General features: G+C 44.1%; 1 protein-coding gene across 1 annotated transcript in view; it reads left to right on the forward strand.

Annotated features, from left to right (window-relative positions):
- Window positions 1–24263, forward strand: part of LOC127433690 (dopamine beta-hydroxylase-like) — a 42242-nt gene continuing 17979 nt past the window's right edge. Inside the window, exons 1-5 of the mRNA XM_051685787.1 lie at window positions 1–327; window positions 10971–11117; window positions 12253–12510; window positions 19307–19483; window positions 21896–21998. Coding sequence (XP_051541747.1) covers window positions 1–327; window positions 10971–11117; window positions 12253–12510; window positions 19307–19483; window positions 21896–21998 — 1012 coding nt within the window. The remainder of the gene's footprint in view (window positions 328–10970; window positions 11118–12252; window positions 12511–19306; window positions 19484–21895; window positions 21999–24263) is intronic.

A 24263-nucleotide genomic window follows, 5' to 3' on the forward strand; every position in this document is an offset into this window, starting at 1 on the left:
ATGCGTCTTCTAAACAAGGACCTGCGGCTTCAAGACTTCACCCTCATGTACCTCACCGTTTTGGCCACTGTGGTGGTGCTGTTGGTGGCATCCTACCATGCTCCTGCTGTCCACTCCAGACACACCCTGGCCTATCACATCCCCTTAGATCCCTCTGGTCAGCTGGAGCTGTCCTGGAACATCAGCTATCCCACCCAGGAGGTCTACCTTCAGCTGAGGGTTAAGGAGCTCCACCACGGCATTCTGCTCGGCATGTCTGATCGAGGAGAACCCACAAATGCCGACCTGGTGCTTCTCTGGGACGACGGTCACAAATCATATTTTGGGGTAAGAACAGTTCAGGATCACCTTCCTGCAAGAATTTATGCATGCGTTGCTTATACAATTTGATTTTATTAAGGTTTTTACTCTATGGGGTTGCAAACCTGTCTTCTGTACAAAGGAATTGTGCAGGATTATGTACTATTACTGAATACATAACTAGTGGTACCTAATAAACAAGCAAAAAAAAAAAAAAAACATTCTAGAGAAAATAGTTTTCTAAAAATGTATGTCCACATATTTTAATTTTTTTCATCAAATTGTTTATTATGTTTCCAGGAGTGTTGGTTATTCATGTTTTTTAGGCATTACAGACCTCAGAAATTAGTATAATTATTTCAGATTCAAAGTAATGACCAGTATCATCCAATCATTGCCAACTATGTAAAAATAAAATTAAACATAAAAAATTCTGAATCTATGTACTGATTACCATTGTCCCATGTCTGCCAAGCATGTTGTGTGGTTCAGACATCATCTGCAGCCTGAAACTGAACTTTTGGTCGGATGTTAGGAGTGAATGCACTTAGCTGCATAGAAAGATATATGATGTCCCCTTGCTCTCTATTTAGTGAATGACTTAAACTCCAGTGTGTTGTCTGTCTGCACTAGTCTCAGAATAGTTTGAAATGCACCTTATTTTCATCCTAACTCCATATTAAGCCTCTGAAAGCACATTTTATTAGCTTTGAGATGAACCCATTGATTCTCAAGTTGAAAATGGCCAGTTAATATAGGAATGCATTTACATGGATTGCACAGTGATAACAAAATAAAATATAACACAATTTATATTCAAATGAAGCAAAATGACCCACAAATGTGTTAATGTTGAAAGTTATTCAAAATACCTAACAAGTTTTTTTCAACTTTTGAGGGAATAATGTCCCAAAATCCATGTTTATCAGTGCGCTGAAGCATGAAAAATGTATGAATTTTTTAAAGTGGCATATCAACCGAAACTAGAGACGCTACTCTTTACACTTAAATAGGTTTCAGTGAAAAAACTTAGAGATTAGATTTCTTACCAGAAGTACTTTTGTTGGCTCTGCACCGTTAGAAGTGCTTCACGGAAATCAACCTCATGTTGTTGTGTCACCTAACTCTGTGCGCCAGAAGTTTAACCCTTAAAAGACAGTTTAGAGTCTTGTGAATAGTATTCAGTCTGTTTCAATTAATTTAAATTATGTGTTGCATATAGTGAATACAACATCCACGCATGTGGATGTGGGGTGCCACGAAATGAAGTAAATAACATTAGCATCTTTTCCTGCAATTTGTATTTATTTATTTTTCCCTTTTTCTCCCAATTTGGAATGCCCAATTCCCAATGTGCTCTAAGTCCTCATGGTGGCGTAGTGACTCACCTCAGTCCGGGTGGCGGAGGACAAATCTCAGCTGCCTCCACGTCTGAGACCGTCAACCCACACATCTTATCATGTGGCTTGTTGAGCGCGTTACCGCGGAGATATAGCATGTGTGGACGCTTCATGCCATCCACTGTGGCATCCATGCACAACTCACCACACGCCCCACTGAGAGCGAACCACATTATAGCGATCACAAGGAGGTTACCCCGTGTGACTCTACCCTCCCTAGCAACCGGGCCAATTTGGTTGCTTAGGAGACCCGTCTGGAGTCACTCAGCACACCCTGGGATTTGAACTAGCGAACTCCAGGGGTGGTAGCCAGCGTCTTTACCACTGAGCTACCCAGGCCCCCTTCCCGCAATTTTTTCCAAACCTGTACCATTGTGCATTGGATACAAAACCTAGCAAGTTCAGCGAAACTCCGCCTTTGACATTGACCCTGCCTCACTCCCCAGTTGGTCTTGTTTGGCCCAAGGGTAATCGCTGGGCCAAAGGCCATTGGAAAACCATAGTGATAGTACAGGCAATGAACATAATGGTGATAAAAAAAATCATAATTTGTGGTTAATATTTTTCTACTAAAAGAGCATACTATAACGTCATGCGTAACCTCCTTTCCCTAATGGAGGGAATGAGACGTTGTGTCAATGTAGTGACACTAGGGGTCACTCTTGGGAGCCCGAGACACCTCTGGTATTTGATAAAAGGCCAGTGAAAATTGGCGAGTGGTATTTGCATGCCACTCCCCTGGACATACGGGTATAAAAGGAGCTGGTATGCAACCGTCCTGGGCGTGATATGCCATAGCTATGGCGTCAATGAGCCAGTGGGCGATCCTCTGCTTGGAGACAGCGCTTCCTTTCCGCTGTGCACCAAAGCAGACAAAGAGCTGCTCAGAGATCCTAAAGCTCTGCGTGCGATCCAAATAGATGCGTAAAGTACGCACTGGACACGTGGAATGCCCGTGTTAGACAGGGCTTGCAGGTTCACCACCTGGTCCCTAAAAGGGGTTGTGGGAACCTTGGGCACATAGCCTGGTCGGGGTCTCAAGATCACGTGAGAGTAGCCCGGACCGAACTCCAGGCACATTTCACTGACAGAGAACGCTTGCAGGTCTCCTACCCTCTTGATGGAAGTGAGCGCAGTCAGCAGGGCAGTCTTCAAGGAGAGTGCCTTAAGCTCAGCTGACTGCAAAGGCTCAAAGGGGGCTCTCTGTAGACCCTGAAGAACTACAGACAGGTCCCATGAGGGAACGAGGCGCGGTCTGGAGGAGTTCAGCCTCCTGGCACCTCTCAGGAACCTGATGATCAGGTTGTGCTTCCCTAAGGACTTACCGTCCACTGTGTCGTGGTGTGCTGCTATAGCAGCAATGTACATCTTCAAGGTGGAAGGGGACAGCCGCTCTCCTGCAGGAAGGAAAGCACCAATGCGACTGCGCATCTCTGGGGATCTTCCCATTGGGAAAAACACCACTTAGCGAACAGAAGCCACTTAAAGGCATACAGACACCTCGTAGAGGGGGCCCTAGCCTGAGTGATCGTGTCTACCACCATGGGTGGTAGACCGCTTAGGTCTTCCGCATCCCGTCCAGGGGCCAGACATGGAAATTCCAGAGGTCTGGTCGTGGGTTCCAGATGGTGCCCCGTCCCTGAGAAAGAAGGTCCTTCCTCAGGGGAGTTCACCGGGGGGTGGGGGGGTGGGTTGTCACGAGGAGCGTGAGGTCCGAGAACCAAGTCTGGGTGGGCCAGTAGGGAGCTACCAGGACAACCTGCTCCTCATCCTCCCTGACCTTGCACAGAATCTGTGCAAGTAGGCTCACTGAGGGAAACGCATAATTGCGCAGGCCAGGCGGCCAGCTGTGTGCCAGCACGTCTATGCCGAGAGGTGCTTCGGTCAGGGCGTACCAGAGCGGGCAGTGGGAGGCTTCTTGGGAGGCGAACAGGTCTACCTGTGCCTGTCCGAATCAACTCCAGATCAGCTGGACCACCTGAGGGTGGAGTCTCCACTCTCCCCTGAGGGTAACCTGCCATGACAGCACATCCGCTGCAGTATTGAGGTCGCCCGGGATGTGAGTGGCTCGCAGCAGCTTGAGGTGCTGCTGACTCCAGAGGAGGAGACGGCGGGCAAGTTGTGACATACAACGAGAGCGCAGACCGCCTTGGCGGTTGACATATGCTACCATTGCCGTGTTGTCTGTCCGAACTAACACGTGCTTGCCCTGGATCAACGGCCGGAACCTCCGCAGGGTGAGCAGAATTGCCAGCAACTTGAGGCAGTTGATGTGCCAACGCAGCCGCGGGCCCGTCCATAAGCCGGCAGCAGCGTGCCCATTGCAAACAGCACCCCAGCCCATTTTGGAGGCGTCTGTCGTGATCACGACGCACCTGGAGACCTGCTCTAGGGGAACGCCTGCCCGTAGAAATGTGAGGTCGGTCCAAGGGCTGAAGAGGAGGTGACAGAACAGTGTGATGACCAAGCAATGTGTCCCGCGGCGCCATGCCCATCTCGGGACTCGAGCACCAGGTCCCTGTGTGCACACAACACATCCCGAGAGCGAGCTAGGATTAGCCAACCGTTGGGATAGTTGAGGATGTGAATGCCCACTTTCCTTAGCGGGGCAAGGGCTGCCTCTGCGACCTTCTTGAAGACGTGAGGGAACAAGGACAGACTGAAAGGGAGGACCTTGTTCTGATATGCCCGACCCTCGAATGCAGACCGCAGGAAGGGTGTGTGTCGAGGTAGAATTGAGACGTGGAAGTACGTGTCCTTCAGGTCTACCGCCGCGAACCAATCTTGATGCCGGACGCTCGCTAGAGTGCGTCTTTGCATCAGCATCTAGGATGGGAGCCTGTGTAAAGCCCGGTTCAGTACTCGCAGGTCCAAGATTGGCCGCAACCCACCACCTTTTTTCGGTACAATGAAGTAGGGGCTGTAAAACCCCTTCTTCATCTCGGCTGGAGGGACAATCTCGTCAGACGTACTGGCAGATGGGGCCTCACGGCGGGGCGGAGCTTGAGGTGCCACACCATAACGTGGCCGTGCTGAGTTCAGGGACATTGAAGTACTTACCTGGCTCCTTGTGACCACCCCCGGAACAGCCTGGGACGGGGGAGGAAGAGGCCTGTCCTCGTGACCCATGGAGACTGTCACATTGGGGGCAGATTTGTGCCACAGCTGGGTGCTCAGGGGCGGGGAGACCACCGCTGGAGCGCCAAACCTGCCAAATAGAGTGGTGGATGGTGGTCATGATGATGGCTGTGCACACCTTATCCGTGACCCAGGGAACAAGGAAACTGCTCTTGCTGAACTCTTGGGAACTGCAGCCACTTGGGCATGCAGCACAATTAAATGCAAAGGTAACAAAAGATCCTCCTCCCAGCCTTCCACTGGGGGATGGAGTGGTCTGCTTTCCAGCTCCAGAGCAGCGGGTTTCGTTGTCCCTGGGTCGGCCGTCTCAGGGGCACTTTGAAGCCTTTCGGGGGTTCTTGGCGGCCATGAGAAGGGTGGCGTCTGCTTCCTGTGGTGGGCTCCACACCAGGGCCGGGCCGCAGGGGCGGTCTGCGGCGGAGCCGGTGCAGTCACCACAGGGGGATGCCCTTGGTGACGAGCAGACGGGGTGCGGGATCTTGAGCCACGCCGGGGAAGGATTTGCAGGATAACCCTGTCTGCTGCTTCACCGCTGAGAACTGCTGGCCAACTTGGGAAATGGGGGCAGGAAGGAACCGTGCCTTGTCGGCCTCTCCCATATCGACCAGGTTGAGCCAAAGGTGGCGCTCCTGGACCACCAAGGTGGACATCGCCCGCCTAAGAGACCGCGCCGTGACCTTCGTCGCCCGGAGAGCGAGGTCGGTCGCCGAGCTCAGCTCCTGCATCAATCCCGGGGCGGAACTACCCTCGTGCAGTTCCTTTAGTGCCTTGGCGGATTTGCAGGAGAGCCGTGGTGTGCAGGGCAGAGGCAGCTTGTCCAGCGGCACTGTTGGCCTTGGCCGTCAGAGACGACGTAAATTTACAGGCCTTGGATGGGAGCCTTGGGCGCCCATGCCAGGTGGCAGCGCTCTGCGGGTATAGGTGCACCGCGAGCGCCTTTATCCACTGGGGGGATTGCCGAATATCCCTTGGTCACCCCACCATCGAGGGTAGTGAGGGCGGGGAAGCTGAAAGATCGGGACCGGGCGGTAAAAAGTGCAGAAAGGAAGAAAGGAACGGGGGTGGGGCGTGGCTTTGAGTGGCGCCACGAGCCCAGGAACCAATCATCGAGCCGTGAGGTTTCAGGGGAGAGCGGAGGGTTCCACTCTAGCCCGACGCTCGTGGCTGCCACGGAAGGCATATCGTCATCTCCGCGTCAGCCTGTGACTGGGCGACCGCACCCGAAGGGAGGAGCCCAGCTGAGGCTTCTGCGTCTGACTGAACGAGCCCGCTCTCCGATGCTGAGCTCATCACTTTCACGGGCTCCGAATAAGAGGTTGAACTCGCCGGCGGACTCATCCAGAAGCCCGATCGGGGCAGACGAGCGTGCTGGGGAATGGGAGGTCCGCGGGGTGATACCCGGCGGAGGCGGTCCCATTGGGGTCCCCAAATCGCCCCCAGTGCTAGCCGCGCTGTCCTCAAACCCGTAGGTAGAAGGACCGAGGCGGGGAGCCTCTGGGGTGGCTTGCTTTCTTACGAAGGTAAGCCGCGACCACATCGTTGCCATGGACATGTTCTCGCAATGAGTACATGACCCATCCACGAACGCTGTCTCCGTGTGAGCAGTGCCCAGACACGAAAAACAGTGATTGTGACCATCAGAATGTGAGAGTTAAAGAGCGCAACCAGGAATAACACACAAAGGAAAGGCATCTTTAAAAAGACACATCTTTAAAAGACGTTCCGTGTGTGCCGCTCTTTTAGAGAAATATATTCTTTTATTTCCGCCGAAGCGCCCAGTGCAGAGGAGGGAGAAGCCACTGAAATGCACCGTCAGATCCAGCAGAGGTGAATGAACAGTCGTGGGAATTCAGCTCAGTGAGCATGACCGTTCAGCTCCGAAGAGAAAATCTGAATGAGTGCATACCAGCTCCTTTTATACCCATATGTCCAGGGGAGTGGCATGCAAATACCACTCGCCAGTTTTCATTGGCCTTTTGTCAAAGACCAGAGGTGTCTCGGGCTCCCAAGAGTGACTCCTAGTGTCACTACATCGACACAACGTCGAGTGAGTGACAGATAGGGAACTATGATTACTGTAGTAAAACCCTTATGAAAATTAACCATGGTTTTACTACAGAATCCATAGTTTAACCATGGTATCTGTGTAAAAACTATAGTATAGTTCCTATAGTCATGGTTACTACAGTACTGTTATAATAAAACCATGGTTTCCACACACACAAAAAAACATGGTTGCTACAATCATTGTTACTACAGTATTACAAACTCAAAACTTATTGTGAGGGAATGCAAAACTCAGAAAACATTCCCTCTCTGTCCTCTAAGGGGCTCCTAACAAAAAAGCTCAGTATTCAGGATAAAATGTAGTTTGCTTTTTAACAGTGAATGTTGCAACACAATGTTAAATCTTGACAATAAGAGTCTTTATGTTTATCCCCTTATGAAACCATACTCAGCTTGCCAATTTTATGTCATTAAATAATTGAGGTTTGATGACAAAACTGTAACTTTCGTGTCAGAGCGTACTCTCTCTATTACTCTTCAGTCTGAATAGTGTTGCCTTATGGATCTTGTTATGATTTCCTGGATACAGCCGACACCTACACACATTGAACTGAACAACTCTCTTTTCACCCATTGCACCCCAAATAAAGTGATTCAAAGCAGTAGGTCATGCTTCTGTTGAAGTCCCAGTCATTCATTATGAATGTTTTATTTTTTTTATTTTGGCTATGGGCTGTGCAGGTTGGTTCAACTTGAATAAATGTTGTATGGCCAGCCGTCCACCCTGCCTCCCTCAGCATCTGTCTGTGAGAAGAGAAACAGACAGCACAAGTCAAAACACTGTATCGCTGCCGAGACATGAGATGAACCAACACATTAATGTGAGCTTAACAGGGGTGTTTGGTTTTAAAATCGAATGAATGAACGAATGATCAAACAAACAAATAGATAATTTTGTTGAGTGAAAAACTAGATGCCATGAAATCAGTGTCAATGAATTTTGTGGCTTTTACTTCCACAGTTAGCATTGTAGCTAATGTACCCCTGAGTTGACTAAATAATTGTTTTTAGCAATATATGCATTTAAAATTTACTGTGTTTCCCAACCGGAAAAGAGAGCAAAAATATTGATTACATCATCTTGGACTCAGGGGCGAATACAAATTTATGTCCAATCAAATGCTCTTTAGAATGAGAAATTCATCCTTACTGAAATGGAGCGTCATAAGAGACAGATTTGGAATGCTCTTAATAGGGAGAAGGGTCTGTCTGAGTCCTGCAACACTAGTACAAGACGTGCCTACTACAAGGCATGCCCACTACAAGAAACACCCCCTTTAAATAACCAGCGAAATGCTTGAGTCTTGCAACAGTTGGGTGTCACATTCATACACTGTGTTTGTTGTGTTTATTTGGAGTCCCACAGCAACCATACACCTACACCTATCCCTACCCCTAAACCTAACCCTAACCACAAAGATTAAAATTTTTTAAAAGTTTGTAAAATTATTAAATATACCACAACTAAAAAGTTCTATTGAAAAGAATCATACCGCCGTATCAGTAGGTGGCGACAGTGAGGAGAAATATGATGAAAATGAAGCTGAGAAGAAGCCAGCAGTATGCTAAGCTAATAGACTAACCGGCTAGCTTATAAGCTAACTTGAGAAAACAGAACAGAGAAATGTTAAATTTCGCCATTTATTTCTTGTTTTATAATATGATATGTGACATATAATTTAAAAATTATTCTTTGTTATATTTACACAGCTAAGACAACATGAATCATACAGCGATTGCATAGGATTTTAAAGTTATTTAAGCCAATAGAATGTCTTTATGATCCAAGGGGGGCGTTACTTGGAGTGGACCTGTCTTGTAGTGGGTGTTCCTTGTTGCCCTCAATCAGCTCCCCAGTTCAGTAGTCAGGGCACTGATCAGGGAGTCAGCCATTTTTAGGGCTGTCTCAGTCGCAGAATCGTGCACTAAAATGTTCGCTCCCTAAAAAATCCCACAATGCACCGTAAATACCATGGAGCATCGTTGCTCAATATATTCCCTTATCGGAAACGTCGTCATATCTTCTGAAGTCGTTAGAAGACAAGCACAAGTGTAAATAAATGATGCCAAAGCCTTATTTTCTCTTTAAAAGAGATGTAGTTTGTAATGTCTTTCATCCATAATGACAATGAAAGGGAAACAATCTTTTAAATATTAGAGTTGTTAAAAGTAAGTATAAAATACACTCCTTTATATTTTTTATTTCTTTATTTATGCCATTTATCTGTTATAATAACACTGCACGTTTGACGATCTTCAACGAAAATGAGCAATAGTGTAATTTGTACAGTGAATGTGCAGATTAAAAACAGCTACACTTGAATGAGCAAGCTCGTTATCGTGTCACAGGTAATTGAGTCATAAGCGTCACAATGTTCAGTGAATGAACACCCTTGCCAGCGCCCGAATTTGTGAATACTGATTCACGACATAGGGAGCTAGGGAGCTGATTGAGATGCACTGTTGTTCATAGCAAGGAGCTCTAAAAGGTTCATTGGCGGCAGCTACATGCGTCATTCAAATAGTGCTCGTCATGCACAGCGCATGGGAGACTCAACTCATTGCAACTGATTTCAATACACTTTTCAGTACTGAATTGATTATAAGTATATTTATAATGAACATTTTTCTTCGTCCACCGAGCTTATCACGATGAATTCTGCGATCGTCTACCTAATGATATTTACGATGATATCTTAGAATCTGGCCAAAAGAAGATACCTTAGGATGCAGCATAATTATGATACCTACATTTTGAAACAGCTGTTGTATCTGGAGCATGCCTATAATGCCTAATGCTGCCTCTGGAGGCAGCTCACTATGTTTTGGAACAGACCCTTAGTGTAACATTAGTGTAGACAGCTTCATTAATAATAATTGGATCTATATGATTTTCACGCAACGCTACGCTTGCTTCCGGTTCATGTTTTAACGAGTCTCAGTCAGCAATAAGGGGCGGTAAACGCAACTCCAGTTGAAGAGGCAGCATGCAGCTGTAGAGGCAACAAACCACACTTACTGTACTGAGAACAAACAGCACAAGATGAGGACAGACAGACACAGCTAGACGGAGTGCAACTCCAAATGCAGGAATCTCAAGATGTGTTTCAAACTACATTTAATTTGACACAGTGTCCAAAAGTTACTGTGTTTATGACGTGATTTAACCAAAGTGAGACGCTCCAAAAGTGTCCATCTGACACATGTGTACATACGTAGAAAAGCATCCTTAGAAAAGCCCTTATTGTAAATCTACCTCAGACAGATTGATGAATTCACTTGCAAAATGGATTGCTGTGGACTTCAGGCCAATGATAGGCTTATGTTCAATGATATGGAAATAAATGATAGGCCTAAATTGCCTTCTAAAGACACTTTCTGTATTGCCTAATCAATGCTTTACTAATTTGCCACAATAATGTAATGCATTTTAATTACCTAAATATTAAATAAACTGTATTTAAGTTTATTTAATCATTATATATAAAAAATATTTTTTTAATTTTGAGGCCTTTCTCAGCAAATATTGCTATATGCAGTTGTATTAATTAATCGCCATATGATGTAATTCATTCAATAAAATTTTTTAATGCATTACCAGCCTATTTGTTGTCATATTTGCTAATGTAATTGATGAAAGTTACTCTTACATTTGATAAATGTTGTAAAGCTGGTGGAGGAAGGTGATATATGTGTAAGAGTTATTTATATTTATGTTTTCACATAAGTTTTGAGATACTTATAAGAGAGGACAGATCCCTATGTTGGAATGGGCCCTGAGCAATGCCGTACATGCTGTTTACTTTAACACATACCATATTATCCATGAAAGCTCATGGCCAAGACGGGACCCATTAAGCTTGTGTGACTGTGAAAAGTACTTAAAATTACAAAAGTTTATTTTCATTTTCATTTTCATCACCTCTGGATTCCTCACTGTATATTCATGTATTCATATAAAGTATATACTTATTTAGTCCAAAATATTTGTACATGTACAGTATTTGAACAAATATTCTCGATGCACATTTGATATTGAAACATTTTTATATGTAATATTTCTAGGACGCATGGAGTGACAGTGAAGGTCGAGTGATGTTAGACACTCATCAGGACTATCAGCTGCTTGAGACTCATCATTCCACTGAAGGCTTCTTCCTGCTTTTCAAAAGACCATTCAGCACCTGCGACCCACGAGACTACATCATAGAGGCACAGCACTAAACAAATTCAAGTAGAACAGCTGTTAAGGAGGGTTGTGGTATGACAAGTAGAAATAGATAGAAAGAGAGAACAAAGTTTTTTTGTTCTATTTCTTACAGTCTCCTTAAATGCTCTAAAGTGTAAGAAAAGAGACTCAGTTAAACATATTAAAGACCTTATCTGTAGTATGTAATTTTTTTATAGTCATAGGAATAATTCACCCAAAAATGAAAATTCTGTAATTATTTACTCACCATCATTTCGTTCCAAACCTGTAGGAGTTTAGGCAGAATGTTCATGTCACTGGTCCAACTCAACCTGCACCGAACGGTATTCGAACCAGCGATCACCAGCACTGGAGTCGGTTGTGCTAGCAAGGAGGCTATAACAGCCATGGACTCTAGCAATGGCCATGAGTGCGTCTCTTAAGGCCAGGAGAGTGATGTTTATACACTGCACATCTATCATGTACCAGCTGGCTACCATTACATTCACATTGCACTTTGCCATACAATCAAAATAAATGAGGACGGAAACTATCAAGCTCCAAAAATGAAAACCCACAAAAAAAAAAAAATAAAAAAAATAAATAAATAAATATATATATATATATATATATATATATATATATATATATATATATATATATATATATATATATATAAAAGTATAATTAAAGTGGTGCAAACCACTCATACACTATATTCAGAGTCTTCTAAAATTTCAAAAACAAGCAAAAGTTTCACCACTGATAATCGTCCCTGCATAAACACATTGTGTTCCATATGGGTTTGGAACATCAGAAGAGTTAGTACATGTAACAATGTTAGGGAAAGGAGGATGCAGGAACCAAATTAACAATCAAAATAACTTTAATGAGACACCAACATAAAATTGAAACATAAAGACATGTGTGTCTCTCTCTCTCTCTCTCTCTCTCTCTGGCATCCCCGGCTCCTCCATTATCCCTCTCCCGCTGATTGGGCAGCTCAGTGCCAGGCGTGCTTCCTCTTGGCCTGGCCACGCCCTCCTCCTCGTCACAGTACATAATGACAGAATTTTCATTTTTGCGTGAACTATACCTTAAAGGACCGATACCAATTTTAAAAGCAGTTGTACTTAAACCAAAACTTCTGATTTTCAGGAAGGCACTGTTCACTTCATCTATGCCATACTGGAGCATCCAGTCCTGTCTTTGCATGAGCTCAACATGTCCCGCCTTCAGCTTGGTGTCCAGCGAGTCCTTCTCTTGCGTCCAAACACTCTCTCCCCTCCTCTCCCGAGAGATGTACGGACCCTAGAGGTCCTGGCGCCTGATGTCATCATCCCCACACAAGAGACCACCTACTGGTGCCACATCTATCAGCTTCCCCCCAATATGCCCAAGAACCACATGGTCATGGTAACTTCAAAGTCTTAGAGAAACTTGTATCATAACATTACATATAACCTTTCTATGTAAACTTTAAGAGACATGGTCAATAATTGAAGCATGTCAGGTACCTTGATCAATTATATATTGTGCTTTTTGGTGCAAAAGTTTAGCAAGTTTGGGGTGATGTAAACTGAATCTGATAATTAGTGTTGTTTGCTAAAGCAAGCATCACTATTATTATTGCTCATCTGTAGTGTTAGGGATTTGAACACACCCTTAAGCCCAAGTATTAAACTTAGTACAAAATGGTACGGCATGTAACTTTTGCTGCATTTTTCATGTTATGGACATGATGATACCTGAAATCATGTGGTTTGTGAGGAGAGGTGTGCTGTATTTTTCTGAGTGATCACAGCAGTGTTTTCTACAGAATTATGTTTTTGCATCAGGGAAGCCCCTCTTAAGTTGTTAATTCAGGAACAGCTCTGACAGATTTAGTGAGTTTATTCAATGAAGGATTCATCAGACTGATTCAAACTGATAGCTTGTCTTATTGTGTGATTCATTAAAAAAGTCATAATAGTCATTTGTTTGTGAAAAAGACTACTCTAATCACACTGAATGTTTGTTTTTGAGTGCATCCAGTGAAAACAATGCAATAGAAAGATAGAAAGTTTGTCTTGGCATTATTTTGTAGCATACAGTATTTTTATGTCATCGCATTCAATTCAGATTGCAAGCTTGGGTATAGAAATGATATGATATTAAATATAATTTATTTTGCCCTGGTATAGGAGATTTAGCTGTAGAGTGCTGCTGGTGCCAGAAACACTGGATCAGGCTTGTGATTTTTACCTACCACATGATAAAATGGGCAAAAAATCCTTTAGACTATTGCTGAAGGAAGAGTCCAAGCCATATTTAGGGAGCAGAATAACATAGAGACGTGGGTGGGATGTTTTAATTTGGGCCAGTAAGCCATGAATTTCCAACCTCTCACAACACTTAGCAACCACCTACCAACACCTTAGTATCCACTAAGAACACCCAAGCAACCACCTAGTAATACCCTAGCAAATATCTAACAATTTAACAACCACCCAGAACACCCTAGCAACCACCTATAAACACCTTAGTAGTCAACCAGAACACCCCAGCAACCACCTAGCAACACACTAGAAAACACCTAACAACTTGGCAACCAACAGAACACCCTAGCAAACACCTAGAAACACCTTAGTGTTCAACCAGTATCCACCCTTAACACCTGAGCAACCACCTAGCAACACCCTAGCAATTACCTAGCAACACCCTAGCAAATATCTAACAACTTAACAACCACCCAGAACACCTTAGCAACCACCTACAAACACCTTAGTAGTCAACCAGAACACCCCAGCAACCACCTAGTGACACCCTAGCAAATATCTAACAACTTAGCAACCACCCAGAACACCTTAGCAACCACCTATAAACACCTTAGTAGTCAACCAGAACACCCCAGCAACCACCTAGTAACACCCTAGCAAATATCTAACAACTTAACAACCACCCAGAACACCCTAGCAACCACCTATAAACACCTTAGTAGTCAACCAGAACACCCAAGCAACCACCTAGCAACACACTAGAAAACACCTAACAACTTGGCAACCAACAGAACACCCTAGCAAACACCTAGAAACACCTTAGTGTTCAACCAGTATCCACCCTTAACACCTGAGCAACCACCTAGCAACACCCAAGCATCCACCTAGAACACCCTAGCAATTACCTAGCAACACCCTCGCAAATATCTAACAACTTAACAACCACCCATGAACACCTTAGCAACCACCTATAAACACCTTAGTAGTCAACCAGAACACCCCAGCAACCACCTAGCAACACACTAGCAAACACCTAACAGCTTAGCAACCACCCAGAATACCGTAGCAAACACCCAGAAAACCCTAGCAACCACCAAGAAACACCTTAGTATCCACTAGAACACCCCAGCAATCACCTATCAACACCCTAGAAAACACCTAACAACTTCGCAACCAACAGAGCACCCTAGCAAACACCTAGAAACACCTTAGTGTTCAACCAGAACACCCCAGCAACCACCTAGCAACACTCCTGCAAACACCTAAAAGCTTAGCAACCACCCAGAACTCCTGCAAACACCTAACAGCTTAGCAACCACAAAGAATACCCTAGCAAACACAGAAAACCTTAGCAACCACCCAAAAAACCCAAGAAACCACCTAGAGTCACTTTAGTATTTAACCAGAACACCCCAGAATACCTTAGCAACATCCAAGCAAACACAGAAAACACTTCAGCATCACCCAGAACACCCTAGCAACCACCTGGTAACACTTTAGTATCCACCCTGAACACCTGAGCAACCACCTATCAACACCTAAGCATCCACCAAGCAACACACAAGCATCCACCCAGAACACCCTAGCAATCACCTTGCAACAGCCTAGAAAACATCTAACAACTTGGCAACCAACAGAACACCCTAGCAAACATATAGAAACACCTTAGTGTTCAACCAGAACACCCCTGCAACCACCTAGCAACACTCCTGCAAACACCTAAAAGCTTAACAAACACCCAGAAATCCTGCAAACACCTAAAGCTTAGCAACCACCCAGAACACCCTAGCAAACACCTAAAAAAATTAGCAACCACCCAAAACACCCTTGCAACCACCAAAAACATCTTAGTATCCACCCAGAACACCCCAGCAACCACCAAACATTGCCCTAGCAAACAAGAACACCTTAGCAGCCACTCAGAACACCCTAGCAACCGTCTAGAAACACCCATGCAAACATCTAACCATACACAAGCATCCACCCAGAACACCCTAGCAATCACCTAGCAACACCCTAGCAAACACCTAACGACTTAACAACCACACAGAACACCTTCGCAACCATCTAGAAACCTTAGTATTCAACCAGAACACCCCAGCATCCACCTCGCAACACTAGCAACCACCCTGAATACCCTAGCAAACACCTAAAACCTTAGCAACCACCCATAACACCCTAGCAACCACCTAGAAATATATGGAGTTCCTAAACGTAAGTTCGGGAAGAGCGAGTCCATCTAATCTTTCAATTAACAGCCAGAGTATATAAGCAGCTGTTTACCTCTCTTCAGTTTCAGCTGTTTCCAGCATCCGTTCCATCCTGGAAACATGTCCGACCTCCCGGAAATCCAGCTATTCCCGTCAGATGACGAACTCTCCATTCTTCCTGACACACCAACAATCTCCTCTCATGTAAGATTGGATCCTCCTTTTGCAAGCATGGATAGCCCTTCCGAGCATTCAAGCCGCAAAATCCAGTGCTCCTACAAACCACGCTCCAGAAGATTGCTCTCTCCTCCTCCTTCAAGACAGCCAGATTCAACCACGTCTCATTCCCCATCTGCCCGAAATGTATACCCTCATTCTCTTGCCGTTACTCCATGTCCCCCATTTCAAACTGGTCTGTCAACAGCCTACGTCAACAAAGAAATAGATTATGGATTCATGATTTGTCCTTTCATTTCCCCCCATTTGAATTGTTCTGCATTAATCCAATAGGAGTAGCCACTAGGAAATTCTCTGGTAAAAAAACGCTTTATCATCGATCTCTCTGCCCCTCACGGCAATTCCCAACCCAGCATTAACAGTCTAATTCCAATAGACGAATTCTCCTTGCACTACCACGATGTAGACCAAGCTATCACCCTCATTAAAAATGCCGGCTTCGGAGCTTGGCTAACAAAATTAGATTTAACGTCAGCTTTTAAAGTCATGCCCATTCATCCCGATTTCTGGCATCTGTTTGGCATTCGCTGGCACGATCAATTCTACTTCGCAGTCTGCTTGAATTTCGGCTGCAAAAGCAGTCCCAAAATATTCAACATGCTCTCCGAAGCACTCTGTTGGATTCAACAATACAATTACGCAATCCCCTACCTCATTCATCTCCTCAACGACTTCCTTGTCATTTCCCCAAGCTATTTTCCGGCAGCAAAACATCTAACAACTGTCCAAAAAGTCTTCTCCGAACTAGGAGTTCCCCTCTCTTCCGAGAAAATCTCAGGCCCATCTACATCCCTGGAATTCCTCAGAATTCTCCTAGATTCCATTAAATTCCAAGCCTCCCTTTCCAAAGAAAAAATAGACAGAATAATTGCCATTGCATCAAATCTGCTAGAAGCAACCAGGTGCAGCAAGCATGATTTTCTCTCTCTCCTAGGCCACTTAAATTACGCTATGCGCATAATTCCCCAAGGCCGGCCTTTCATTTCCCACCTACTTACACTCGCTACCTCAGCTCCAGGTCTAGACGACACCATTAATTTAAGACCCCCCTGCTGGGCAGACTTGAAACTCTGGGCCATGTTCTTAAAGCAATGGAACGGGCTAACATTTTTCTACGACAACACTTTGTCCCAACCTTGCGACCTCACCTTATTTACAGATTCTGCCCCCTCCATAGGTTTTGGAGGCTACCACAAAGGACGCTGGTTCACCTCGACCTGGCCACCCAAGCTCAACTCTCCCCCCCAGTCTGCCGAATCGTCCGCCCTGTTTGAGCTGTATCCCATCCTCGTAGCAGCCCATCTATGGGGTTCTGAATGGTCAACAAAAAAATGTTTTGTTCCATTGCGATAATTCAGCCACTGTCCACTGCATTAACAAAGGTGTTCAAACGCTACAAAAATCATGTACCTTCTGAGACACTCACCTGGATTTCTGCCTGCAAGCAATTCAACATTAAAGCTGAACATATTCCAGGTCACCAAAATCAAACTGCTGATGCCTTATCCTGTTTTCTCTTTCAGAAATTCAGAACATTGGCTCTGGAAGCAGACACCAACCCAACTCCAGTTCCTCCCTATTCAGAGCTCATATTCCCATAGACCACCCTCTCAGACAACTTCACATGCTAACAATGGGTTCTATACTACAAGCTGTCTCTCCCAGAACACTCCAAACTTACAGGACAGCTTGGAGTTCCTTCAAACAATTCCACAGAGCACACAACTTAGTTTTTCCAGATTTTTTCTTTCTCTCCATATCATCTTTCATATCTCATCAATTCAGCCAGGAACAATCAAAGTATACCTCAGCAGCATTAATTTTTTCTTTAAACTGATCCACGGCCAACAATGCCCCTCCATTACAAACCCCCAGGTAGCTCTCCTCATCAAGGATTTACACAAAATGAATCCCACCCGTCTGGACACTAGACAACCACTAACCATTGACATCCTAACCAAATGCCTCATTACTCTTCGCTCCGGTCTGTTTTCCCCCAACAAAACAAGAACCCTAGATGCCATGTTCAATTTGGCTTTCTTCGGCTTCCTCAGAGTCTCAGAACTCACCATTAACTCCACCTTCAACTCAGCCATCCACCCCACCTTCTCTGATCTTCAAATCTTAAACCATGACACAATCCGTTTCTACATCAAACAGAGTAAAACCGATCAATTGAAACACGGTCATTCAGTTTTCATTTTCAATCTGCCAACCCCCATCCAGCCATACCAGTCCCTGACCTTTTTTCTACTCCAGAGAAATTCCCAAATCACCTCTCCACTCGACCCTCTATACGTTGATGACAAAAACCTCCCCGTGTCTAGACACTGGTTCCAAAAGAATCTAAAAATTATCCTCAACAAATCCGGCATACCTACCAAAAATGTTTTTCCCATTCCTTCCGCATAGGGGCCGCTACTTCAGCCGCCCAGAAAGATCTATCCGAGCACCAAATTAAAATGCTCTGTCGATGGTCATCCCACTCCTTCGAAACATACATCCAATCCTACCTCCATCACATCAGACAAGCATACCAAACGCTCACATCTTTTTAGGCTAGGACCATGCCTCCCTACTATTATGCACCTCGCTGCTAACCTAGCCCTGCTGGGCTCGTATCCATCTGGACACAGTGAGGGCCCTCCCGTTCGAGTGCGCATGAGCTACCATGCCTGACGTGGACTCTCCCATTAGAATCACCGTGTGGGCCCTCCCGACCATATGCAACGCGGGCTCTCCCATTCAAATTGCTTTTTGGGGGGGGGGGGGGGCTGCTTCATCAAGCCCCTCCTCTGTGGACAGCAAGCCAAATAAGTTTAATCTTAATAACTTAAAGATTATATGGGCAAACGAACTCGTGAAATTATTACCCACCCAGAACACCCCAGCAACCACCTAGCAAACATCTTAGTATCCACCTAGAAAACCCTAGCAACATCCTAGCAAAACATAAAACACCTTAGGATCTAACCAGAACACCCTAGCAACCACCTAGAAACAACTTAGTATTTACCCAGAACACCCCAGCAACAACTTAGCAACACCCTATAAAACACCTAACAGCTTATCAACCACCCAGAATACCCTAGCAACCACCTGGAAACACCTTAGCAACTACCCAGAACACCCTAGCAATGCCTAAGCAACAACCCAAACCACCCTAAAAAACACATATTAACACCTTATTATCCACACAGAACACCCTAGCATACGCCCAGAACAACCTAGCAACCACTTAGCAATGCATTTGCAACTACCAAGAACACCCTAGCAAACATTAACACCTTATCAATCACCCAGAACACCCTAGCAACCACATAGCAACATCCTAGCAAACACTTAGTAACACCTTAGCATCGAGCCAGAACACCTTAGCAATCACCTAGAACACCCTAACCACCTAGCCACACATTACAAATAATTTAAAACTTCCTTCCCCATTTTTATGTTTTTATGTTGGTTATAGGATTGAACAGAAATGATTCTTTTAATTTCTCTTTGCAGTATGAATCAGTGATCACTCCTGGTAATGAAGCCATCGTTCATCATATCGAGGTGTTTGAATGCTCCCCACAGATGGACACCGTCCCTCAATACAGCGGCTCCTGCGACTCTAAGATGAAGCCTCATAAACTCAATTACTGCCGCCATGTTCTGGCTGCCTGGGCCATGGGAGCTGAGGTACGGAAGCTACTGTTCCTCAAACACAATCCCAGTCCATTAATATTAAATTAATAGATAACCCAAAAATGTATTCTGTCTTCATTTACTCTCTTGTACGTTGTTCAAACCTGTATTACTCTCTTTCTACTTTAAAACACAAAAGTAGCTCAATGTTCAAGTTGCTCTTTTCCATACAATGAATGTAGAGATGGTGATCACGACTGTCAAGCTCCAAAAAGGACAGAAAATCACATAAAAGTAGTTAATTTGACTCATGCACTATTATCTGAAGTCATTCAATAGCTTTATGTGAGGAACAGAACAAAAGGTACTGTTAGTCTGATCTTCAAGCAAAGCTATTTTATGGTTTTCGTAGAAGACTTGACATACTGTATAGTGTACAAGTCACATGTACTAGTTTCTTGTTGTTTTAAATCTGCTTTTTTGTCCTTTTTGGAACTTGTTAGCTCCTGGTCACATGTACAATGTCCAAATCTTCGACAGTATGTTTCACAATTAATCAAATCCACAGAGGTCACTCTTCAAATCAATTCTTCCCTGTTAAGCTTGAAGTTGAGCAAGCTAAAAACAGAGCATATGATAATAAGCAGTTTTAGAAGTTCATTTTAGGGGGCAAACATACAGATGGGCTTCATTTGCGCCAATTCGCCCACTCTTGGTAGGTGCCAGTCATGGTTTTTTGGTTTTGAGCAGAGCTGAGAGCCAATCTGAATGCAGAGGCGTCCTGATATGTCAGCTATGGAGCCAGGGACTGATGGAGAGCTCGAAGAGAAAAAGAAAGAGAGAGACAGGCCTCCAATAGGATTACATGGGAGTAAAACAAACTTGAATCATGTGTTCTGCTCGCTGCCAATGTCAAGCTGGAGAGATGAGATTATGTGGTTTTTCTTCAGTAGATTGCGGTTTCTCTTTTAGTTTTTAATCATTTTGTTTTTTAAATGTTGTTTGATGCCTGGCGAGAGAAAGAGCGGGAGTGGGTGAGAGACAGGGAGGGTGTGATGGAGAGAGAAAAGAGATGGGAATGGGGCGAGAAACTGGAGGTGGAAGGAGAGCGGTTATGTAATTCGATATTTCGCTCAAGAGTTTTCAGAATAGACAAAGTAGGGTCTATATTTCGCCTTTACTGTACATCACAAATCTTAAATAATGTGGCCATTATTTTATAGGAATTTTCCCCCATGGCACCCTAACCACTATAGAGCACACGCAGACATGTGCATGTGGGCATATGAAAGCAGCCTGCTGTAGTACTAAATTAGTACTAAATTGAGTTAGCACTCGTAGTTTAGTATGTTTTTTAAGCATTTAAGCATTGAATTATGGGGACACTAGAAATGTCCTCATAAACCACATTTATAGCATAATACCCTTGTAATTACCAGTTTGTAACCTAAAAAGATTTCCTTGTAAACCACCCAAACCTGCCCACACACACACACACACACACACAATGTTTGATGTCCCAGGTAACTTCTGAATTATTCTTGACTCCACAGGAACAAAGAACAAATATTATAACAATGTTTTTGGGGAACTTTCAAATTCTCACAAAGAGTAAGAATGTATGTGTCAAAGCAAACTTCTTTTTTAAATATAAAAACAACATTTGTTAAATTAAACAACATTAAAATAACAAATATGTGATAAATAGCACATGTTTTTTTATATAGTCCAAATAATTAATAAATAATGCTATTTTAACTTGGAAAACAAGTTGTATAAAGTCAGGTCAATAAAGCCTACTATTAATAAGTTCCAAAAAGTATCAAACCTGTTCTAATTACTAGAAATCAAGTTAACAAAAAGATCTAATGCAATATCTAGTGAAAATATATTCATAATGAGAGATTTGTATACATTTTAATGGGCCAGTCATTTTTGTCTGGGAACACCAAAAAAGTGACATTTTTTACAAAATAAAAGTAACAAAAATAAAATAATTTCTGGTTAAACATTAAAACAAAATTGTGTGATAAACAGGACAGAAAATTGTAGATACTGTATTTAATATAATAAAAATATCCATTAAAAAATGCAAAGATTGAGATGCATTAGTTCAGGTAATATAGGCCTATTGTCAATAAATTCCAAAAAGAGGTACAAAACATGTTTTATTTACTACAAATCAAGCTGAAAAAATATCTAATGCAATATTTAATGATAATATACTGTATGGACTTCATACATCCACTAAAATCATTTTGGGACCAGTAGGCTAAAAGTTATTGCAAAAATGGCTTAGAAAAGTGAAATTAGTTCTGAGAAAAACTCTAGCATTATTTGTTTGCATATGCCATTTGTTTTGATATTTTATTATCTAATGCAATGACATTCAGAATTTTTTTAGTGTGTCCAAGTGTTCAAATACTTTTGGTGCCACCATATAATTCTGTAGTTGTGTATGCACAGCCATTCTATTACCCTGCTGATGCTGGTTTGCCTCTGGGAGGAGATGGATCTTCTAGGTTTCTTCGTCTTGAAGTTCATTACCACAACCCTCTCCTTATATCAGGTATACTTATAATACTTCAGCCCAATTAGTTAACATTCCTATTGTTCATACTTAGGCAGGCAAAATGTCATAGACTTAGGAATATTCAGGGTTCAATACAAGTTAAGCTCAATCAACAGCATTTGTGGCATAATGTTAATAACCACAAAAAATATTTTGACTCGTCCCTCCTTTTCTTTAAAAAGCAAAAATCAAAAATCAAGGTTATAGTGAGGCACTTACACTGATGAGCCAAAAAATTATGACCACCTGCCTAATATGCTGTTGGTCCTCCACGTGCCAACAAAACAGTGCTGACCTGCCAAGGCATGGACTCTACAAGACCCCTGAAGGTGTCCTGTGGTATCTGGCACCAAGACATTAGCAGCAGATCCTTCAAGTCCTTTAAGTTGCAAGGTGAAGCTGCCGTGGATCGGACTTGTTGGTCCAGCACATCCCACAGATGCTCAGTCGGATTGAGATCTGGGGAATTTGGAGCCCAGGGCAACACCTTGAACTCTTCATCATTCCCGAACAATGTGTGTAGTGTGGCAGGGTGCATTATCCTGCTGAAAGAGGCCACTGCCATCAGGGAATACCATTGCCATGAAGGGGTGTACCTGGTCTGAAACGATGTTTAGGTAGGTGGCATGTGTCAAACTGACGTCCACATGAATGGCTGGACCCAGGGTTTCCCAGCAGAACATTGCCCAGAACATCATACTCCCGGCTTGTCATCTTCCCCCAGTGCCTCCTGGTGCCATCACTTCCACAGGTCAACAGCGCACATGTACACGGCCGTCCACGTGATGTAAAAGAAAACGGGACGTATCGGACCAGGCGACATTCTTCCACTGCTCCAACTAGAAGTGTCTAGTTTGGACACTGGCATGCCCATTGTAGGCGCTTTCGATGGTGGACAGGGGTCATCATGGGCACTCGGACCGGTCTGCGGCTATGCAGCCCTATACGAAGCAGGGTGCGATGCACTGTGTGTTGTGACACATGCCTCCCGTAACCATCATTACATTTTCTGTGATTTGTGCCATAGTAGACCTTCTGTCGGTTTGGACCAGATGGGACATCCTTCGTTGCCCTCATGCAAAGATGAGCCTTGGGCGCCCAACACCCTTTCGCTGGTTTATGGTTTGTCCCTCCTCGGACCACTGTTGGTAGGTACTCGCCACTGCTGAACGGGAACACCTCACAAGGCTTGCCATTTCAGAGATGCTCTGACCCAGTCGTCTGGCCATAACAATTTGGCCCTTGTCAAAGTCGCTCAGGTCTTTACTCCTGCACATTTCTACTGCATTCAACATGTTGAGTGTTGAGAACTGATTATTCGCTTACCATCTAATCTACCCAGACCTTGACATGTGGCTTTGTTTGGAAATGATCAACGTTATTCACATCACATGTGAGTGGTCATAATGTTTTGGCTTATATGTGTATAATGGAAGTGAATGGGGCCAGTTTTGGAGAGTTGTAAACCTTATAATTTAATAAAAGCACTTACATTAATTCTTCTGTTAAAACTTGTGTATTATTTGAGCTGTAAAGTTGTTTAAATCTTAGTTTTTGTAGGATTTCAGGGTTTATGGCAGTGGTTCTGAGTGTTATTATAGTTACAGTTCCCTATCTGTCACTCACTTGACGTTGTGTCGATGTAGTGACACTAGGGGTCACTCTTGGGAGCCCCAAACACCCCTGCTTTTTTTGAAAAAAGGCCAATGAGAATTGGCGAGTGGAATTTGCATGCCACTCCCCCGGACATACGGGAATAAAAGGAGCTGGTATGCAACCTCTCATTCAGATTTTCTCTTCGGAGCTGAGCGGTTCTATTCATTGAAGCTGAATTCATTCGCGAAGTTCATTCACCTCATCTGCTGGATTCTACGGTGCATTTCAGCGGCTTCTCCCCCTCTGCACCCGTGGAGTACAGAGAACGCCCCTGGGCACTTCGGCAGAAACAACTAAAAGAGTATATTCTAAAAAGAGTATATTTTCTTTCTAAAAGAGCGGCACACACGGAACGTCTTTTTAAAGATGCCTTTCCGTTTGTGTGTTATTCCTGGTTGTGGTCGCTATCTTTCCGCTTCTGACAGCCACGATCGCTGTCTTATGTGTCTGGGCACTGCCCACGCGGAGACATCGTTCATGGATGAGTCGTCCTCATTGCGAGATCATGACCATGGCAACGTTGTGGTCACCACCCCAGCGGCTCCCCGCACCAGTCCTTCTACCTACGGGTTTGAGGCCGCGTCGGTTAGCACTGGGGGCGATTTG

Source organism: Myxocyprinus asiaticus, chromosome 43 (assembly GCF_019703515.2).
Source record: "Myxocyprinus asiaticus isolate MX2 ecotype Aquarium Trade chromosome 43, UBuf_Myxa_2, whole genome shotgun sequence".
NCBI classification, from domain to species: Eukaryota; Metazoa; Chordata; class Actinopteri; order Cypriniformes; family Catostomidae; genus Myxocyprinus; species Myxocyprinus asiaticus.